Below are 22,718 nucleotides of genomic sequence, written 5' to 3'. Positions count from 1 at the left end.
AATTAATTATTACATTTTTCGGAACTCTCTATTTGGAACGTACCACCACTATTTTGACGTAACGTGAATTTGTACTCTTTTTGGCAAAAACCATAACGATTTCATATGTAGATTAATTCGTTCGTTAGCAGACGTTATTCTTCCTTCTTAGTGGTCTGTTGCTACTGTGTACAATAAACCGATAGATTTAATCCATATTATTATACGTTCAAGTTGATTATTAAACGTGAAACGGAAGAATGCAGTGACCGATATCTTTTCGATTGCATCAGTCATCATAATGCAAGGGAAATATATCGAGGTTGTATCGACAACGAAGCATCATTTTCTATAAAAAAAAAGTCACCAATAAAAAGATTATTCAAATCGAAATGTTTCATGTGTATTGTAGAAGTGACCCAACAAAAACATTCTGTAAACAGGAGCCAAGTTCTTATGGCCGTAAAAAGTTGTGAGATCAAACAAAATACGGTCAAGTTCGTTAGCTTAGAAATACCTCTTGCAATACTGAAAAAAGCGTTTGTAACAATTAGTTTAAAAGAACGCTATTTAATTTTTAAAGAGTTACATGGAGGGCTAAATTATTCAAACTTGGCCGTTACTTTTTAAACTAATGGCCATAAAAGGTGTTAGGTAGCGGCCAAGTTTGAATAATTTAGCCCTCCATGTAACTCTTTAGAAATTAAATAGCGTTCTTTTAAACTAATTTTCACAAACGCTTTTTTCAGTATTGCAAGAGGTATTTCTAAGCTAACGAACTTGGCCGTATTTTGTTTGATCTCGCAACTTTTTACGGCCATAAGAACTTGGCTCCTGTTTACAGGATGTTTTTGTTGGGATAGCATTTAACAAGTGTACGAAATTACATGTCTCCATCTGCCTCCAGTGCCGAGTTATAACCCTCTAAAAAACGGCTAAGTTGTTTCGTGTAAAAGGAGGTAGTGCGAGAACTTGGCTGAGAACTAGAGATACCTTTGTACTTTTAATCTCTGACAAAATGTGTTATCGTTATCAGATTATTTAGGCACGCTCTACTCTGTCCCATATATGTACATAACTGATAAATCTTTACAGTTTATATTGATGACACTCAGAATTATTAAGTTAGGTATAAATATAATAAAGTCAAATATATAGATAAACAATTAACAGATGACTCTACGTGCAAATATAAAACGAAAATAACAGAAAAGAGTAATACATACTAATCCATTCTTTCTCTAATTTGATCAAAAATACTTTTAATTATTAATAGTTAACACTTTACCTACCGGAAGCTTAATGATAGCGAACATGTGAAACGAAGTTGAAAAACAAAGACAGCAGTTTTTTTTATGTCAACAGTAATTTATTTATAATACAATATATTAAAATTTCTCATCGAAAATTTTTAGGCGAAAAAATACATCGTGCATTATACAAAAATAGAATCTATTTTTCAGTTTAATCCTCTTTCAGTCGGAAGCTACGATCGGTTCATCTACCGTTTAGGTTGATCGATATTAAACTTTATTTTACGGTTGTTACAAATTCGAAAACTATTTTTACGCGCTTCTAAATGCCTTTCGAGGATTGATTAATATAAACGAAATACGTCGACGATACGAAACGATATAAACTATTCGTATAAAATTTTCGTTATACACTACAATCTTGTCGGGATTCTCCAGGAGTTGAAAAAAGGAACAGGCTCCGGACAGAGGACAGTGGAAGAGAAATCTTAGTCCTCTTAGCACTCGAGGGGTGACTCAGAGTCACCACGAAAAGTTGCTGTACTTATTATTCAAAATATTGTTTGTATTATTAAATATGTTGGCATCCAATAAAAAAAATCATATAGAATGAAATTATTTTAGGTCAGAAGAAATGTTTAATTTTCCAGTTAAAATGAGTGCAAAGAGTTAAACATGTGATAGCACTTGTTGCTATTTTTTCGCACGGTAGGAAGAGCTTCTCACTTCATTTTATAAATACATATCACTGTCGAATATTAAAAATAGTACAATCTGCAACTATATCTGCGATCGTTTGGCAAAACGATGTATCTTATGTTCTGCAATCTAATTCGCTTATTCATAAAAAAAATCATGGTATATGCATTTAGGAGAAAAAACTTTGTTAAGGGAATTCTTCTTTCTAACATACGAAAGATCAAAATACAATCGATGCAGTGATGCTTAAAATTAAGTATCCCTTTTAAAAGTTATAACAACGTTGCTTCGTCATAGTATTCCATAGAACTATTAGGTAACGTATCTATGTATATATATTTATATATATAACGTATCATTTCTAATATTCTACGATAGTCAACGCTCTGTTAACACGCGATAGTTAATCAGTTAACGGTATATCGTCGAAATTGAATCCGAATTCATGATTGTCTTCTGGCCCAACCCTCCATTTATGACACAGTATTTATTTATTATTTATTTGCAGTTTACATTTGGTTATAATGTATTTGACATGTAATTTGCAAAAAGGCCTATAGCATAAAGTTACAATACTTTTAACATGGCCGATTTCTGAACGAAAATATGGTGATTTTAAAATACAAGTTCGATTTTAATCCGGCAACAATGATTTATTTATTTGCAGTTTATTTGAACTTTAGCTGTTGGCTACACCATAATTGTAAGATATAAATAGACTGCGGATGTTTATGCAATTTTCAATTTTTCTAGCCAAATTTTAAGAAGGTGGGATCACGTAAAATCTTATTTTCACTGATAGTAGTCTTTGTAGTTCTGGGATTAATAAAAATCGCATTAAATTTCGTGGAATTTTATATTCCAGCATTTTTTTTAAATTTCCGGAACCCATAAATGCATAAAAAGATCCGCAATCTAGATATAAAAAACCAGAAACCGATTATTTGATCGGCGATGGTAGGTGTAGTGTCAACAGGTTCATCAAATTAGTTGCATCGAGTTTATCTGAACTCGGTGGCCAACGTGTTGAAGCAGCTAATGTTTCGGATTCAATTTGACGATTATTTTCGTTCGCTTTCTTTCGATAATTTAAGTGGTTCAAGCGGTGAGGGTTTCCACTTGGTTCTTCGGTATGTCGTTGTCGAACTCTTCGAGGGTTTCCACGCTTCTCGCAGGTGTGGTGCGTTCCTCCTGACTGGTACTGGGAGTCGCTTCGGTTGCAACTTTCGTGGGTCCAGTGGTTCCTTCAGTATTTGGTCCTCTCTCGGTTTCCGGGATCGTTTCGTTCTGGGGCTGAATCTCCACCACACGAACACGAATCCGAATTCCGAATTCGTCATCACCGTCCGAATACGTAGACTCGTTGACGGTCACTACGTGTCCATTGATGATCTGGAAAAAGGATTCAACATTCTTATTTCGGTCAAGAACTTCTTCTTAAATGTATATCTTCACAAATGTTTGTTTCGGAGCTTTCAAGCTTTCGCGTAGATGTCTTTAATACGTCTGTTGTAAGACATTCAGACGTCTTGAAAACATTTTTTTCCAAATGACAACACTTCTAGTAACTCTGTTTTCACTATAAGCTCCTAAAAACTCATTTTCATCGGTTTGTTAGTTCTAGTCTTATGATTTAATGAAAACAGGGCGAGAAACTTTTCTTTGCACGTCTGTAAAATCAACAATTTTTAAGATATCGAAAAACCCTTTCAGATTCGTTCATAGATCACTAAAGACTATGTCCAACGTATTCAAAATGACCCACTAATAATGTGCTACTCACGTTGGTAGTAGAGGTGGTGTTCGTTCCTTTAGGACTCTCGGGCCATGGCATCAGATTCTTGATTAAATCTGGAAAACATAATAGCAATGAAAATTTCGAAGTTTTGACACGAATGTAGTGGACAGTCACTTATGCATCATACCAGACTGCGGATTTTATGCATTTATGATAAAAATGGGTTAATTTCTGACAGTAAAAAAATTTGAAGAATTTAAATATACTACTATATTATTTTCAACCTATTAAACATATTCAACGAGAAATTCAATATTTATTTCACCCCAGCTGGTTGCAGTTCAGGTAGAAAGTTTTTATTTTGCATAAAAATCCTCAGTCTAATGTTAGTCACTCTTGATGTTAGCGTTCAGTGTCTGTACCGCGCAAAATACAGTAAAGTCGCTTCGTTTACAGATCGATTCACTTATGCATAATTACGTTTCCGATGTTAAAAGAACAAGATCGAACATTTAGGGAAGCACAAATATTCGAATAAGATTTTTGATGTTATCGTTGTGTCTGTACCGTGCAAAATACAATAAGTCGCGATCTAGCTCCATCGCCTGTTCCGACCAGGGACAGAGATCGCGTAGGGAAACTATTTTATAAGGAAGAGAAAGTACAAAGGATGCCGAACGTAGAAAAGGACAGCACGTAAACACGGACCGCGCGACCAAAGGCGCTTCTTGTGGAAATGGCCCCCAGTGGAAGGGGTAGGCGAAGGGACAGAGATCGCGGAGATCCTCAGGGAGCTAGATCGCGACTTTACTTTAATGCGGGCATCTGGAAGGATCGACGATACAAGTAGCATAACCGACAATGAGTTACGCCGCAAGTTCCGTGGACAATGACGGAAAGCGATATTGAGAAACCCTTGCACAGCGACAGGCATCCATCGACCCGTAAGAACATTAGGCATAATTCAAGACTCGGGCGAAAATAGACGGTGTAATTATTTCTATAGCATTACTATAGAAAGTTACGATCAACCGCTTTATTAGCGGAGAAACATGATGGCTCAATAACTGTCCCTAACAACGTGATTTTTCTATGTCACTCCCAAGGCCGTATGTATCAGTTTCTCGTACATTATCGTGGCCCTTATTTCGATCATCTTTACACGGAGAACTATATAACTCGTCGTGCATACGAAATCATGCAGGTGTTCGTAAATCGAAGGTGGCCCATTTATGCAATTCTACTAGCGGCAAGGTGGCCTGGACAAGCCTGATAGCTAGGAAGCTTCATAATTCCTTAGAATCATTATTTATATTTTCTTCGAACCATTTACACCGACGCTTTACTGATGATTATCAACTTCCTTGTCGTGCAACGCAACACCATTCGTTTGTAATTATGCCGCGGCACAAATGTCTACGGTGTGAAGATTTTTAAGAATCTTGTGCTAATTGTCTTTCTACAATTTATATTCCTTTCCTGAAACGAACGTAATAAACGAGTTTATCTTTTATCACACAGTAGGAATTTATGAATAATGTTCATCACTGATCACATTCTTTCTCTTGTTCCACCTCTTATTCTTCTTATAAATAATTCATAATTACATTGTACATACTTTGTAATTGTATTTCAATTATAAAATCGAATTACCAATCGGATTACCATCGAATGACCAGAATTACAAATTACATTCTAATTTAATTGAATGAACTTCGAATTACGAAATCATTGAATTACTTTGTAATCATAATTCGTGAAGTAATTCAATTGTAATTATTAACAATTAACAATTCGATTATAGTAAATCGACAAACGTGTGCATTTTCGACAGTAATTTTTAAAATCACTCGGACGACTTTATTAAAAGATCGATAATTTTCTTCTAAAACTCTAACGTCAGAAGAAGTTGCTGCATTAAGCTAATCCGAAAAGTTTGTTGAATTATGTGTATAAAATAAGTTGAGAACTTCTCAAGCGGTTGGTTTCAGAAGTAAAGCGTTAATTCTAATTGGTTTTTTAATATTCGAAGAAACGAGTACTACTTGAAGACGCTTACTCGACGATATATTATTCAGTGCGTGAGAAAAGCGACATATTTCGAGGGCGAACATCCTACAGAAAAATGGTTCGTAATGGACGGGACCACCCTATATAAATTACGCAAACCTAATCCGACCTGATCCTATAAGCCGCGGCATGGTTAGCTTTAAACAAAGTTGTTCAGCAAACCAAAATAGGATTTCCCTTATGTCTTCGATCGATGCGATGGACTGTTTTTCAGGGAACGTTTCCATTCAGAAAGCGTTCCAGTGTTCGAAAACTCGAACACGCCGCGCCGTAACGAAGTAATCAGAGTACCGGTAAAGCCTATCTCAATTAGGCGAGCGTTGCCGTTCAGATTTCAAGTGGCGAGGCAACGATGCTCAATTCGAACGCGACGTTTTAACAAGAAAATTTCAGTTCGAATTTTTATCGTGCTTTTAACGTGACGAAATCTTGAACGGCCCATGCGAAATTCTAATTCTCCACGTGCAAACATCAATATTTGGACGGTTTATCGTTCTACATATAAATATATATGTATAAACCACCCATGGACAAATAAAACCGATGAATATTTATTCACACGAAAATAAAAAATAATCCTGTTAGTGAAAGCGATGGTGGACAATATTTATTTTACTCTTTTATTTGGATCTTCTTTCGATTGTTATTAAAAAGCATTCGTTTTATGGTATTCAGCCAAATCGTTTAGTAAGTGCCTTCGAAATCATTTATTCGTTGTATGAAATTATGAAATTCGGTTCCAGCCGGCGTCTCTACTAAATTTATTCGTTAATTATATTTCAGCAATTACCCGATCATCGTTATTTACGTTAGCTGTTTTCAATGAAACGTGCCCTTTGAATAACATTGATAATATTTCATTTGGATCAGACCAGATCTACTCCAAGGCTTTGCTATATTTACTAGCGACCGCGATTTCACTTTTCTGTTACTACGATATGACTATAGCGCGTTGCACTAATCGCACAATAGTGGCCCGATTCGAGGTGGACATAATATGTACATACAGTTCCTCGAATTAATATTCGGACGGTCTAAAAAAGACAATAACTTTTTCAATATTGTACTACACGATTTGAACTTTTTTGGAAAGCTAGAGCAATTAGTTTACTACAGGATGTGAAAAGAAATTTTTGAAATAATTTCAATTTATCGGAATTGTTGAAAAAGTACTAAAAGTTGCATTTTCAATTTTTTTATGTGGGCCTATATTGAAAATTTTAAAAATACGTTTTGTTGATCTGTGTGAATTAAACATATTCTGAAAATTTCGTCAAAATCGGTCGACATTGCAATGAGCTACAAACGTTTAAGGATGTTAAAAATTGGAGATCTTCACGATTTTCGGTCTCTAATTGCAATAAATCTAAGGATTCTTAGATCTTTCAATGCCTTCTTCCCGAATCAACCGATTTCAATGAAACTTTTACAGTACATATAATCGACACAGATCAACAAAACGTATTTTTAAAATTTTTGATACAGGCCCATATTAAAAAGTTGAAAATGTAACTTTCAATATTTTTTCAACAATTTCGATCAATTGCAATTTTTGAAAAAATTTCTTTTCACATCCTGTAGTGAACTAATTGCTCTAGCTTCCCAAAAAAGTTCAGATCGTATAGTACAATATTAAAATAGTTATGTATAGTCTCTTTTAGAGCGTCCTTAAACTTTTGTCCACTACTGTACATAGACTGTGGAATTTATTTATGAGGAAAACGAAACTGTACGACATTAAAAAAATTTATGTCATACTTATTAAAATTATATTATTAAAAGAAGAAACAAATTATTATTTCATTTCTGTCTCTCAGATTGAATACATGCTATATGTATAGAAAATATTTATTCAGCATAAATTCAAAAGAACATCATTACTTTCAACTCGTTCAAAGTATTAAATTATTTAATTACACTGTTATAGAGTTTTTCGCGCTGATTCCAAATCTGTCCTTAATTTTTTTCCTATACGCAAAGTTTTTGAGAAACATGACTTTGAAAAAAAACATATTTTTCAACTTTATACAAATATTGTGGTGGTATTATAAAAAATATTGAATTGTTCTTTATAGCAAAAGATTCTGTAGACTTTCCCGAATACAGCGATATCCAATATTAATATATTATGAATGTTTAAACATGTTTAAAGAATCGTTACAGATGGAGAGACACCACTTTTGCAGCAATTTTTGAGGATATTTTTCAATTTATCTCAAAAAATAAGGGTCCAGCGGAAAATCGAACTATATCACAAAATTAAGGACAAATTCGGAATCAGCGCAAAAAACTCTATAAGAAGGACCCAACAGTAATTAGGGAACATAAAAAACGTTGAAATTTGTTGGACAGTGTTATTATATGCTCTCAAAATTGAATTAGAAATCCTCAAGTGGCACAGATGTAATAATTTATTTTATAGAATGACAGTGTTTCAAGGTTCGTTCATGTGAACAATCTGGCAAAAGAAATTGGCGTGTTCTTTCCCGTGAGCCATTAATTACTCCGATAATGTTTAGTTCGGATTAGAAACAATGACTGCGGCAACAGTATAATAGTTTCACCCGGTTCCCACAACAATTGCACGCATTAAATGATGTAGCAGCTACCGAAGCGTATCCGAAAACCAGTGGAACAACACCTTGACACCGCTTTCAGGAACTTTATTAGCCTTGTTTAGATTGCGGATTTTATACATTTACGACAAAAATGGGTAAGCACAATTTAAAACAGTGAACATATTAAAAAGATTTAAAGACATCAACGTATTGGTTTCAGCTTAATCAGATAATTAAAAGAAGAAAGAAATTTTTATTTCGCTCCTGTGTCTTGCAATCAATGCAAACGTTTTTTATTTTGCATAAAAATCCGCAGTCTACACTTGTTACGAACGTTTCACAGTGGTCTATTTGGCCTGAAAAAGTGGAAAAAAGTCGGTCTCTAAATTTTTCCGTATGTCATAAAATGTTTGTTGTCCGTCGTAGTTAAAGGTCTGAAGAAATAAGGCATCAATGTTGTTTTTTCTATTTGTACACCCGTGAAGTAGTAAACTTCATCGAAAGTCGAGTGATTTTAAGGCACGCTTTGCGTTCTTAAACAGTCTTTGAAACAGCGTCCGTTTATTGGCGATTTTCAAGTGTTTTAAGGATGTTCTGGAGGTACAATGGGAGACAAAAGTACAAGAAATTCGAAATCCATCAATATATTGGCAATGAATTCTGCATGAAAAAATAGATTAATTAAAAATGAAAGTGACAGTTAAAATATTCCACTATCGCCACGCTTTTCCACGGGTTCTCGATAATCTGAGGAAAAAATGTTTCCAACAAAAGAGGAACAGTATTCAGACGTCTGCAAATTTCAATGTATATGAAAGTTGGAAAAATAGTTTTTTTTACAAAAAAGCGAGGTGAATTTGATTTTTTAAATGCTAAAATGTATTTTGGATTTCATAATGCTGTAGCTGATCTTAAGACGAATCCAACGATATATAATATTATAACATTGAGCCTACAAATAACGCTAAAATAGTTTTTTCCACTTTTTCTGGCCAAATAGACCACTGTGCGTTCATCAACTACCAGTGAGTTATTTTAGTTCGGAAGAAATGTTGAATTTTCGAGTTAAAATAGCTCCGACTGCAAAGGGTGAACTCATAAATATAATCGTCCATCCAGTATAAAATTAGTTAAAAGATCAAATCACTATTCAATAAAAATTAGACGAGTTAAATTAATCAATTATTTTCAACCCTTAGCAGTCAAGTGGTGACTCAGAGTGACCACTAAAAATTGCTGAGCTATTATTCAAAATATTGTTTACAGTTTTAAATACATCGTCATCTAATCAATTACTAAAGAGTTAAAGTAGCTCCGAATTGCAAAGTGGTAGATAAGGGAAACTATGCTGTCGTACAATGCAGAATTCGGTTGATATTCGACTGACCTTCGAATTAATTAGAACGTAGCAGCGCTGGCTTTGCACAAAGGTTCATCGAAATCGGTGCGTAACGGAACGTGATCGCTCTCCCCCTCGCCCCTTCCCTGTTCGGAACACTGTGGATACGCAATCACGGTTCAACAATCACAAACATAAAATTACACGGACTCGCGCGCAACTGTGTACGTATTCCGCTTACTCGTGGTGTGTAACTTCCGGTACACTGTGTGTCTGTGATACCCGCGAGCAATCGGTGCACGTACATGCACACAGTCGGCCGATTATTGTTTCTCATGACGATACATTTGAACGTCTGTCTGCGTGCATGCGTGCGTGAGTTCGTTCGTTGCTGCTTGCCTGTCTGCCTGCGTTTGTTGCGATCGTGAAAGCACCCGTGTCCGTCGTTGAAATTTCTCGAATTTCCGACGGTTTTATCGTAACCCGTATGCACGCGTGCGTATGCACCATGCACCCGTCACACGAAAATAAGGTCGTCGTTCGTCGGAGGACAAAATTACCGTCAGAGGAAAATCACTCGGTCGTGAAGTGAAAGTTACCTAAATGGGTAATAACGATGGCCCGATGTAAGTAATGATGGGATCAGTTTCGACACACGAACCACCGAACAATCTCTTATATCCGAGTACTTTTAGACTCGATCGACGCACAGTGGCCCGTTTCTATGGAATAGATGGAATTCATCGGAACATTTTCATGTCTTGAAATAGGTTTAAGCTCTTCTCGTAAGCCGATATTTGATTAACCTTTAATTACTCGCACATAGTACGTGCAATCTCGACATTTTAACCCTTCTTTCTAAATCGGAAGAAGTGTTCATTCTCGAGTAAAAATAAATATAATCGCTTATCTTGAATGTTGTCCATCCAGTATAAAATTATATTATAAAAATATAAAATTAATTAAAATATTCTTAACTCGAGTGGTGACTCTGAGGCGCCACTAAAAATTGCTATAACGTGGAGTGGGGTAAGTCCGTCTATGGGGCAAGTCCGTTAATTGGTTATTTTTATTATAATATGAACGAAATTTCTCTAGCTTTGTATTTATTAATGTAGCATAAGTTAGTATGAACTATTCTACATAGATGTCGTCCAAGAATAAAGGTGTTTTCTTCGCTTAAATCAACCAATGCCAAACAGTCACGTGCGAGGTACACGTACAACTTTGAGGTTACCCTGAACGTGCAATAGTTTACAAGTTATGTATTAATATATTCTGTGTTGTTATTTTAGGTAAGTACAACAAATATTGATGTAGGTTTACATTAAATAAACCGTTTATATTGTATTTTTTAAATTTTATTGAGAAAAACACTAAGATGCTCTTGCCCCGTAAATATTACTACACGGGGCAAGCCCGTACTATCACGGTGGGGTAAGTCCGTACTGAAACAAGGTTCGAAAGCATTTTTAAACTTTGTTCTAATATCACTGTATCCCCTTTCATACTTCAGCATGAAAGTACTTGTTTGTTTAAAAATGGATAACTATAAAACTAAACAATATAATTTAATGCAATAAGAAGTATTTTATAGCAGGCTTGTTAATCATTCTTTTCTTGCCCCGTAGCACTTGAAACAAGGCTCGAAAGCATTTTACACTTTGTTTTAATATCACTGTATCCCTTTTCATACTTCAGCATGAAAGTACTTGTTTGTTTAAAAATGGATAACTATAAAACTAAACAATATAATTTAATGCAATAAGAAGTATTTTATAGCAGGCTTGTTAATCATTCTTTTCTTGCCCCGTAGCACTTGAAACAAGGTTCGAAAGCATGTTTAACTCTCAGTTGACACTTTGTACAATATCCTATCAAAATGATAATTTTCAAGCAAAATTACAATCCTACATAATTCTAATTCATCAGTAATAACTGTGGCAAGAGTTTGATACCAAGAACGTTAAGTTTTTACATACCAGATTGAAAATACATCAGTTTAAAGTTCAACTTTGCTAAAACTAGGGCGGACTTACCCCACTCCACCTTACCATTATTTAAAATATTGCAATTACTGAACATTTAAGTATTGTATGAGGTTTTATATCAATTTCGTATCCACAAAGTTTCAGAAATAATTGCGAATGGAAATATTTTAGGTCGGAAGAAATGTTTAATTTTCCGTTAAAATAGCTCCGAGTGCACAGGGTGAAATTTAGTGCTTCAAGCTCAAGCAGCGCTGTCATATACACTAGCAATTGTTTATTTCGCATTGAAGCAGTAATTTTATTGAATAAAAATTTATTTATGTTGGAGTCGGATAAAGTTCCATGTGACCATTTATGTAGAACAATGGAGTGCGTGTAAACTAAAGGTTAAACAATGCTCTAGCGCGAGAAACAATGCCGTCGCGATTATCGGTACAATAAATGGTTGATAACCTCCTATCAAGTCGTACGTAATTAAAGATCTGTACAACGAGGAACATGATTCATACGTAAAATCGATGTAAACAATTGTAGAATTATATCGGCGACAAAGAAGAAGGCAGTTCGGGGGTACACGAACGAAAGTAATTAGCAGAAATTATCGTCCTAATTAACCGGTCGTGATTACTACGGCTCCGTTGGAACAGAGGACCTCTTCGTTTTCTCCTCCAACCCCCTAGCCAGCCCTCTTCTTTCTTTCTTTTCTTCCGTTCTGTTGCTTCTGTAGCGGAAAATTGATTTTATAGTCTTCAAGACGAGCATCTACAATTTGTTGCCAGTTGCACGCGCATCTGCTCACGTTCACGGAGCAATTTCATGAATACATCTGCATATTGTTACGATGAGTTTTGAGAGAAGGATGAAAACAAAGGGGAAGAAGGAGCGGAAAAGAAAGGAGCAGAAGGAAACTACGAACAGAGAAAAGAGAGAGAGAGAGAGAAAGGGAGGGAGAAACAGAGTCGAAGAAGAAATACAGAAAAACTGGTCGATGGGAGAAAAGATTGATGACGTTATCGCGTGGAATTTGCAATGCAGCAGAGTTTAAATGGAGTCGCGTTCTCAGAAACGCACGGATCTAAAATAAAAATTCGCTCTCTGAATGTTTCATGGTCTTTTCGCGATGGTGCAGCAGCGGCTAAAGGTCGTCGGATATCTCGTTTAATATTATCGACTCCCGGCAGAAAATGAATAAAGTGAATAACAGGCCGGGACGAGTGCAGCGCGCACATCCCTCCCCGTGTGCAGCTGAAATTTCACGCATTCCGAATGTGGTATTTTTCTTTTCCTTTTTGCCTCCCTCTCTCCTCCAGTCCGCGAATGAAATTTTTTCGTTGCTCTAACTGTTTCATTCGGTGCTAACGGAGCAAAAATAAAAACCTCGGCGCTAATTACACCCTTTCTACGCATCGTATTCGCGTAGAAATGTGGAGCCAAGTATCGATTCCTCCGGTCACAATTGCGGAGGTTATCACCTGTGCAATTAGCCGGATAGCTGGTCCTAAATCGCGTAGAAATCGCTCGCCGGAAAATGTTAACAATTTCGGAAAATTAATCTTTTTATGTAATCGGTAGTTGGCGAAGTTTCAGACAGAAATTTCGTTTATGTGCATAGGGCTCTCGTGAATCGATAGCGTCTTTCTTAAAGTTATTTAACATTAGCGCGTCTGACAGAGAAAAGAATTATCCTTGTATAAACAAAATGAGAGTAAATTTTCATTCGAAACACCACCGATTTGTCCTGTGTTTATTCTGAATATTAGGAAGCGACAAAACAAACATGAAATAAATATTACTATTTACAGTTATTAATATACTCAAAACTTAATTTTTAAAACACCTGATCAGACGGTAATTTCAGCGACTTGGTTCTTCTCTAAACTATCAGGTTGGAAAGAAAGTTCTTGCGGTTTTTATTATAAAATCAAAATAACAAAAACCGTAAGAACTTTCATTCCGACCTAATAAATATCCAATTCCACATTTCCGACTTGTAAATTATGCACGTCCATATATACGTATAACATTGCACCCTAAATTATTGCTACGAGAAAGTCACTAGTACTATTCTGATTCGAATGTAATGGAACGGGCGAACAGTAGAACATTTGCAAATTAGGATACTCGAATAATGGGCATTCGAAAGCAAGGGCTCTACAGTACACTACATGCGAGCCTTGCACGGATTTATTACTGAAACGAACTGTAGCTGGCAAATTATTATTCAGTACTCCTTCTAAAACCAACATATTACAAATTAACATGCAAGCGTTAACCTCCGTGGTAGTTATTCACAGAGGCATAACTAACTACACGGTCGGTGAAACAGCTAAAAAAACTTTGTACATGGTGAATAAGATCATGACAAAATTTTCTAACATTTTCAGAGACGATTCAACTTGTCGCGGCCCGGAAACGAGTCTTTTGTACAAATTCTAATGCAATTGCAACAAACTAAAGTCAAATAGAAAATTTTCTCTCTTAATAGACCGAGTATATTGTTTAAATTCTTCAAGGAATGCGTAAGTTCGGCTAATTATTGCGGGGTTCGAAGAAGAACAGAAAATTTAGTGTTATAAATACTTTCCGGAGCCAGCGAACGCGAGCCAACCTACTGAACGTTTATTTTATTCTTTCTTATAGAGAGCGTACGTTTATTTCCTGTTTTGTATAGAGCGTATCGCACGTAGCCCCTTCGCCGAAGCAATTTCTTCTTTTTTCTTCTTTCTGAAACGTAGAATTTCGCTCCTCTTTAAAAGCGGGTCCTGTTTCTTTTCTCTGCAGCCAGACAACTTTTTAATCCCCGACGAGAGAGCTCCTCTTCTATTCTGGCAGCGAGCCGATACGTAACGCAGGATTTGAATAACTACTCGTCGAATCGTGCAATCGACGATTACCGAAAATTGCCGCCCATTCCCCACGATTCTGCTTGCTCCAGATAATGAAGTACACGATCGACCCGCGCAATTATACGGTTTTTTTCTTTCTCCTGTTCTTTGTCCTGATTAACGTCGGCGCGGCGCGGCGTGGTTCGCCGGTTTTAAAGGCCTTTCGGCGGTGAAAGTATGCGTCGCGTCGCTCGGATAAAATTCATTATGTACCGACCTTGGTACCGGTTACCAGAATCGACCTTTGAAAGCAAAACTTCACGGTGCTGGCCGCGCGGTTGCATTTTCCGAAGGTTTACGCAATCGCCGCCGCCGTCGAGGACACGTAACAAAATCTCCTCTTGCGTTGGTCGCGACGCGCCACGCCGCTAACCCTTTCAGGACCGATCACGTATTATTTCATATTCCATTCGACTTATTAAAGTTGCGAGTAACAAATAAGTAGACTGCGGATGTTTATGCAATTTTCAATTTTTGTAGACGACTTTTAACACTTTACCTACCGGAAGCCTATTAATAGGATTTTCAATAATTGTGCTGTACCAAAAGAAAGCATAGAAATTTTCTTTTACATTGCAATCTTCAATGAAACTATTAGATGACGTTGTTGAGGGTGACTTGTTAGTTCACAATAAAAATTGCTGTTGCTATTGAATGTTCCATTAAAAAGCGTTTAGCTATGTACCATAGATTTTTCAAAATTATGCAATAATCACCGGTCGGTAATGTGTTAAGAAGGTGGAATAAAGTAGAATCTTATTTTTCGTGGTACTAGACTTTTGAGATCTGAAATAAATGAAAATCGTACGAAATTCTGCCGTATTTTATATCCTAGCATTCTTAAAATTGTTCAAAAGACATAATTGCATAAAAATCCGCAGTCTACACGCAGTCTAGCTGTACACGCGACTTTGTCCATGTGCAATAACAAATCCAAAAGTTATAAGCAGAAACGTGCCCAGAATAGGGCGAAAAGGTCGTCTTTGGTCATTAATGAAGTCACAACTTTTGAACGAATGGACTTTTTCAAATGCGGATTTCTTCTAAACATTCCCGAAGAAACGCTGCGTCTAATGGCTCAAACCCCAGCTTTCTACGTTCAGGCGTGCTCAGTTGATGCCGTCACAAGCAGACACGATTTTATTATACAGTGAGGGACGAAAGTATTCGTACACCCTTTAAAACAGAATAACTTTTTCATAATTGTTCCAAACGACCTGATTTTTTATAATCAATTAGAAGCATTGGTTTACGAAATGACGTGCAAAAAAGATTTTCCAAAAATTATAATTTACAAGATTACATGCAAAAATAAAAGAGACACTTTTTAAAACTTTTTATTTGGGCCCTTAATGAAAATTTAAAATATGTGTTTCGCAGATCTGTGTTAGTTATACTCGTGCTGAAAATTTTATCGTAATCGGTTGACGCAGGAAAAAACGACACGCATCGAAAGATGTACGATTCTGTGGATTTTAAGCAGAAACTGCTCAAAACCGCTTGTCGCACGTAATTCGATTTCGATGAAATTTTCAGCATGCGTATAACTAACATAGATCTACAAAAGTTATATTTTAAATTTTCATTTAGGGCCCAAATAAAAAGTTTTAAAAAATGCCTTTTTTATTTTTACATGCAACCTTGTAAATTGTAATTTTTAAAAAATATTTTTTGCACATCATTCAGTAAACCAATGCTTTTATCCAATCCAATTGCTTCGAAAACATCAGGTCATTTGGTATACTTGATTATAAAAAAGTTATTCCGTTTTAAAGGGTGTACGAATACTTTCGTCCCTCACTGTATATAGAGATAGAGATTGAGATGTTTCGTGTTCCGTAAGGATATAAAAACAATGTAACACCTATGCAATGTAAGCTACATGTAACAATACTATACTTGCTGAATAAACCATTCGGTTTAAAGCAATAATAAATAAATAGACAAATATACAGGATGTGGCTGGATGGGTGGTACAACCGAGCAGGGGGGATACTACATGTAAAAATAAGTCGAAAAAACATTTTATTGTTTGACGCTTCGTTCTCGAGACAGCCGAGTTTGAAAATGCAGCGAGTACACGTGCTATTGCATAGGAATCGGCTGACGCGCGTCTGATCATGACCAACCGATTCTACTTCCTGTATGTACTGAAGCACGCGAACCCGACCAATCTTCGAAGTTTATCTTCTCGAAAACGAGGCGTCAAACGAAAAAATGTAATTCCTTTTTCTCGACTTATTTCTACATGTAGTATCACCCCCTGCCGGTTGTACCACCCGTCCGGCCACATCCTGTATACAGGATGTCCCGAATTTAAATGGCAAAACTTCAGGAGCGTGTAGTGGACCGAAAAACTAATACAAAAAGTCTTTTAGAGATTTGCTCGTTTTTGCTTCGTTTTGGAGAAAATCGCAAAAAAAGAAACAAAACAAGTTTTCATTTTTGTACTTATTTATTTACATTTTATTTACGTTATCATCTATTTAATGTAGATATTGTTCAAAATGTTGCCCTCTTGCAGCAATGCAAGCATTACATCCAGCCCTGACTTGATAAATTGCAGCTAAACATTGTTCTGGTGATATTTGGTGCACTGCATCTATGATTCGGTCTCTTAATTGCTCTCTTGAATCGATTGGCACCGAATAAACTTTCTGCTTCAAGGTTCCCCATACGAAGATAGATAGATGAAAACGTAAATAAAATATAAATAAATAAGTACCAAAATGAAAACTTGTTTTGTTTCTTTTTCTGCGATTTTCTCCAAAACGAATCAAACACGAGAATCAAATCTGTAAAAGACTTTTTGTCTTAGATTTTCGGTCCCCTACACGCTCCTGAAGTTTTACCATTTAAATTCGGGACACCCTGTATATTATATAAAGTGTATTTCTATTTTATCCGAGAATCGACGACTTCAATGTATTTCGAACATGTGAAATAATCCTGGCGCGTAAAGGGTTAAAGTGTGTTAACAACAATGATGTAGTTAACGGGCGAACGGAGAGAGAAATCTGGAAGCTATTGTCCGTGTTTATGTCATTTTTCCGATGGTTCGTTCGCGAGTATTATTCACGGCGCAGAAAAATCCCATTATTCTGTAGTGCGGGATACCGTTGATCGAGCTCACTTATGATCGGGTCCGTAGCCATGATATTTGACGAATGAATTCAGGCGTATAATGTCGGACGCCAGGTATCGTTACATGGAAATGTCACGAATTTTCTGCACACCGTTGAAACATCGACAGAATCGTTTCGCCCGTGATGAACAGCCGCAAAATTTGACCGAACGAACAAGAAATCCGCCAGAACCGGTACTGTTGTCGCCGGTTGAATAATTTGGTGCCTTCCAGGCGCCATTTTCAGTTACAAATTTGGTATTCAGATCCATTCGTTTCGATTAATGGAACTGGTTCTTCAAATTGATTTTCGCGTATGTGTAGATATTCCGACACGCGTAGTACGTTCTTTCCAATTGTATTCCCAGTGTTCGGCCGCATACATATTACATATACATACATACACATCGTGGGACGGTAAAATTCACCTTCAATAACCTCGTTGCTTGTAATAATGCCGCGAAATGTCAACTATATACAATTCGACTCGGTAACAAAAATTATATCGCAGAATTACTTGCTACGAGAATCTTTCGTACGTTTTCTGCGAGCGGAGGCGTAAATGAAAGAAAAAAAGAAATTTCTATCCTTTATAATTTGCTTACAAGTGTGAAAAGAGTCTTTTTCCATCTCAATTAATTAGCAACCGGAAAAAAAGATAAAATTTAGGGTGTTTACGAAATTAAAAAAATTAAAATTTTAGGGATTATCTTTCTACCAAAAAAAGAGAGAAGAAGAAATTTCTATCCTTTATAATTTGCTTGCAAGTATGAAAAAAGTCTTTTTTCATCTTAATATCTTCATTAGCAACTGGGAAAAAAGATAAAGTTTAGGGTGTTTACGAATTTAAAAAATTTAAAATTTTGGGTATTATCTTTCTACCAAAAAAAGGGAGAAGAAGAAATTTCTATCCTTTATAATTTGCTTACAAGTGTGAAAGAGGTTTTTTTCATCTTAATATCTTAATTAACAACTGAGACAAAAGATAAAGTTTAGGGTGTTTACAAATGTTGAAAATTAAAAATTTTGGGGTATTATCTTGCAACCTAAAAGCATTGTTTGCTAGACTTTTCCATTTTCCTAAATTATGATAAAATTCTTTACTTAAACGCGTTTTTCTCGAAACTATTGTTTAATTTGAATGGACCAATCGATCTGAAATTTTACGCACATATAGTTTATTGTATTTTCTAGCGGATCAACCAACGAAATAACATTAATTACCAAGAAAGCTTGTACAGGAATCGAAAAACACTTCTGTTTTACGTACCGCTCATTCTAGTGTACCAGTTAGGCCACGCCCAGGAGAAAGAATCTAGTGGATCGTTCTCGAACGGATCAGTTGGTAGGGATTTCTCAAAGTCCCTTCTAGGGTATACGACGAGGAATCTCTCGTCGCTGTCATCTTGGACTGGACCTGTAACAAAACACAGATTTTTCATTCGAACACTTGGAACATCTCCAACTTTTTCTTGCGAACAAATTGGCAACTCATGGCTCTATTGATATTTAATAAGCTGAAAATAATATAACAGTATTTTTCAGGGACCAAAAATAACAGTTTTTCTAAAATTTTCTACGATAAAAGGCATTAATAAAAAGTGGATCATTATTTAAATTTAAGATACTCTACACAATATATAAAGAAAAGAATTCGAAGAAATAATTTCTCTCTTAATATGGCTGATAGGTTGAAAATAATGTAACAGTCTTTTTACATTCGTCTAATGTTTTTCCTCTTTTAAATTACACACCTACTCATTTCTGTAATAAATGTATAAAATCCGCTGTCTAGTTATAAGTGATCGAAATGAATTTCTCTCAACGATAACATTTACCATCCAGAGAAAAAATCTTCGGTTACTTATAATCCTTATTTGTAACCAATACAATTTTAGTCGATGAAATACTCGTTATTCCATGACTTTTTTTTTTGGTTATAACAGTTTGGTTATAACTAATATTTTTACTGTTTTAAATTGCACCTGCTCATTTTTGTCACGAATGCATAAAATCCGCTATAAATAAAATCCGTCTATTTATCATTTATTTTCTAGAATTCGAGCATTGTTATGGAAAATATCAAAGAGTCTGAATAACCACCAGATTACAGCAAAATCCCTAATACAATATAACAATATCCATCATAGGGAACCTAATAGTGAATTCCCAAGTTTTTTTGCAGGTTACTATCACTTACAGATAGAATAGCGGTATCGTGAAAGTATGAAAAAAATGCGTGGCGTGTCACACGGCGATGTGATTAATGGCCGCGTTAGAGCAAAACGGTTTTTAAGAAGTTCAGAAGTGGCGATCTCGGCCTGGAAGATAAAGATGGAAACGGAAAGGTCAATTAAGATTAATGACAGCGATATGTCTGCGTTAATTGAAAACAGTCGACAACGCAGGGTACGATATATAATATTTCTCGGTTGTTAAACAGTATCAGCCTACTCGGAAATTTATAAAGATGAAACGAGTGAAATTGCTGCTGGTAGAACAAGAACTCATTCGGAAGATTTCCAAGATAATGAAAACCTTAATGGCTTCGTTTCAATTACAAAAGTAAATCCACAATTTCGATCCGTGACGAGCGTGAACGATTTTCAGAATTCAATAAGACGCCATTGTCTTGTCATTGTCTGTCAAAGACTTTTCTTGAATAGCGAAACCTGCGGATCTCTATGTGTCGAGTTATATCATACGTCAACTCAGGAATTAGATCGACTTCAATTGGTTTTAACGTTTCCTATGTGTCAATACGAATCGACAACAGGGATATCGGACAACCGCGCTGGAAACGTCTATGTATGCTGGAGACTTGGCTAGCTAAATTGGGAAACAGGATGTAAATATTATCCTTCAAAAACCAAGTATGCAACTTGTCGACGATTGAATATTTTCGATTGAACCAGAATTAATTTCCATTATATTGATCAATAGACTGCGGATCTTTATGCAAAATAAAAATTGCAAGAAATATAATAGAAACCAAATTAGATGTTATTTATTTCATTAACGATTTTAACACATTACCGACCGGTGATTATTGCGTAATTTTGAAAGATCGATGGAATATGGCTAAACGCTTTTTAATGGAACCTTCAATAGCAACAGGAATTTTCATTGTGAACTAACAAGTCACCTTCAATAACGTCATTTAATAGTTTCATTACAGATTGCAATGCAAAAGAAAATTTCTATGTCTTCTTCCGGTACAGCACAATTATTGAAAATCCTATTAATAGGTTTCCGGTAGGTAAAGTGTTAACAGAGGAGACATCTTCAATTTTGAAAATTTTCCAACAATTTCGAATCTCGTCTACCCAATTTCGCTATAACTGCATAAATATCCGCAGTCTAATAACAAAGCTGTGTACCGTGATAGTATTTCTGGACGGAAACGCGTTACGACATTCGCATTCTAAAATCGGACATTTCGTATGAGCGCAATACTTTTTGGATCGACTGCAGGAAGCTGCACTGGTGGATTCAGTAGAAGGAGTTAATTCAGGATTCTACAATAAACGCGGTGATCTAAGCCGCATGCGACACTCGACGAGTCGCGTCGCTCGGATTCCTCGGTTCTCTGTATTATCGGGGAAAAGCGGGAGTACAAAGCGATGAAAATTGTGTCCCGGCAAATATACGTATGCCAAAACTCGTCGATGCGGTCTCGGGGCAAAAGAAAAATGGCGATGATGGTGTGGGGAGCGGGGAGGGTGCAGCGGAAATATCAGTTTTTGCTCAGGGCACGGATCTCATGGAAAAGAAATGGAATTTTGCCAAGGCTGAGCCGCGATAGAAATGCCACCGTCTATTTTATTCTGCAGTCAATGGCACTCGGCACCTACTCGCCGTGGCTCTACACTCTGTTTCCCTTTTTGCAGGCATCGCATTAAACCTTCCTAATGCCACTTCAGAAAGCTTCGAGGAGGAAGACTGAAAAAACCACGTCCGATAAATCGATCGCGTTCAAATTTCTCAGGGGAGAACGGGCCCGGTTTGCACGGAAACGGCGCAACGCGGCGCGGAGTGGCGTACAGCGCCGGGGAAAAACGTGAGAGGAAAAGGTTATCGATACGAAATGTTCGACTACAATCGAATGTCTGTCACACAGCGTTTAAAACATTTCGGCGAGATTTCCTTCCACGAATGTTTGTTTCCATGAATCTGTCGAGAGATTACTAGTTGATCAGCTCGATAGTGGACAAAAAAATCGTATCGAACGGCGATCACATAATCCTTCTTGTCCATTGTTCGTCATTTACGTGTAATCCCTTCAAATATCACGCCGCACTTGCTGCTTTACAATTTGCTCAAGTGATTTACCGTGGAGCTCTTTTAGTGCCACGTCACTGCTGCCGAGTCAATCCTACGGTCAAATAGCGAATGCAGGATTCCGTAATTCTGCACAGAAAGCGACCACGCACGAGCGAATATCGAGAATCGATAATCACGTCGGCAAAGATTTGGAAAAAGGAAGAAGACCGGTGACCACGTGAGCTCTCATTTGTAAAGTGTCAAAGGATTACGTATACTTAGAGGCTTGAAACTCGGCTCATTCTGTCATGGTCAATCGGGTTTTGACTTTTTCAAATATCTACCTGTCGCAGAAGCCGCGGTTCAATTTCTCCTCGTGCTAATCTTCCTTATCGCTACGCGGATCTTTATGCAAAATAAAAATATTCTGTGGGATCAATCAAAATTCACTTCATCCCTCAATAGTCTTTTTGCAGTGAAAACAACGTAACCAATCAATTTAGTTTCTATTTCTTGTAATCGATGCAGACAATTTTTATTTTGTTTAAAGATCCGCGGTCTATTTATTTCATAGATTATAGATGATTTTCAGCTACAAAGCTTTTAATTCAGATGTCTAATTGCGATTGACGTGCATTCTTTTCATATTCGGTGAAGAACAACTTATTGGCGACAGTATTATGCGAATTTTGGTCGAGGTGCAGTGATCGATCAACGTACTATTCGTTGATATACAAGAATGAAGAACACGAATGACGAGAAATTCAATTTTTACAATGCTGCAAAGTTGAATTCGCTTGAAGGAAAATGTATGCTCAG

General features: G+C 36.4%; 1 protein-coding gene across 1 annotated transcript in view; it reads right to left on the bottom strand.

The window, feature by feature from the left end:
- Positions 1-1,326: 1,326 nt before the first annotated feature.
- Positions 1,327-22,718, bottom strand: part of LOC143209970 (icarapin-like) — a 55,106-nt gene continuing 33,714 nt past the window's right edge. Inside the window, exons 2-4 of the mRNA XM_076426340.1 lie at positions 18,907-19,053; positions 3,715-3,782; positions 1,327-3,323 (exon numbers count right to left, since the gene is read on the bottom strand). Of these exons, the coding sequence (XP_076282455.1) occupies positions 3,030-3,323; positions 3,715-3,782; positions 18,907-19,053 (509 nt within the window). The 3' untranslated portion in view covers positions 1,327-3,029. The remainder of the gene's footprint in view (positions 3,324-3,714; positions 3,783-18,906; positions 19,054-22,718) is intronic.

The sequence above is a fragment of the Lasioglossum baleicum genome, chromosome 6 (genome assembly GCF_051020765.1).
Source record: "Lasioglossum baleicum chromosome 6, iyLasBale1, whole genome shotgun sequence".
In the NCBI taxonomy this organism is placed as follows: domain Eukaryota; kingdom Metazoa; phylum Arthropoda; class Insecta; order Hymenoptera; family Halictidae; genus Lasioglossum; species Lasioglossum baleicum.
Note: the sequence above shows the minus strand (reverse complement) of the source record. Positions and strands in the feature narration are given on the sequence as shown.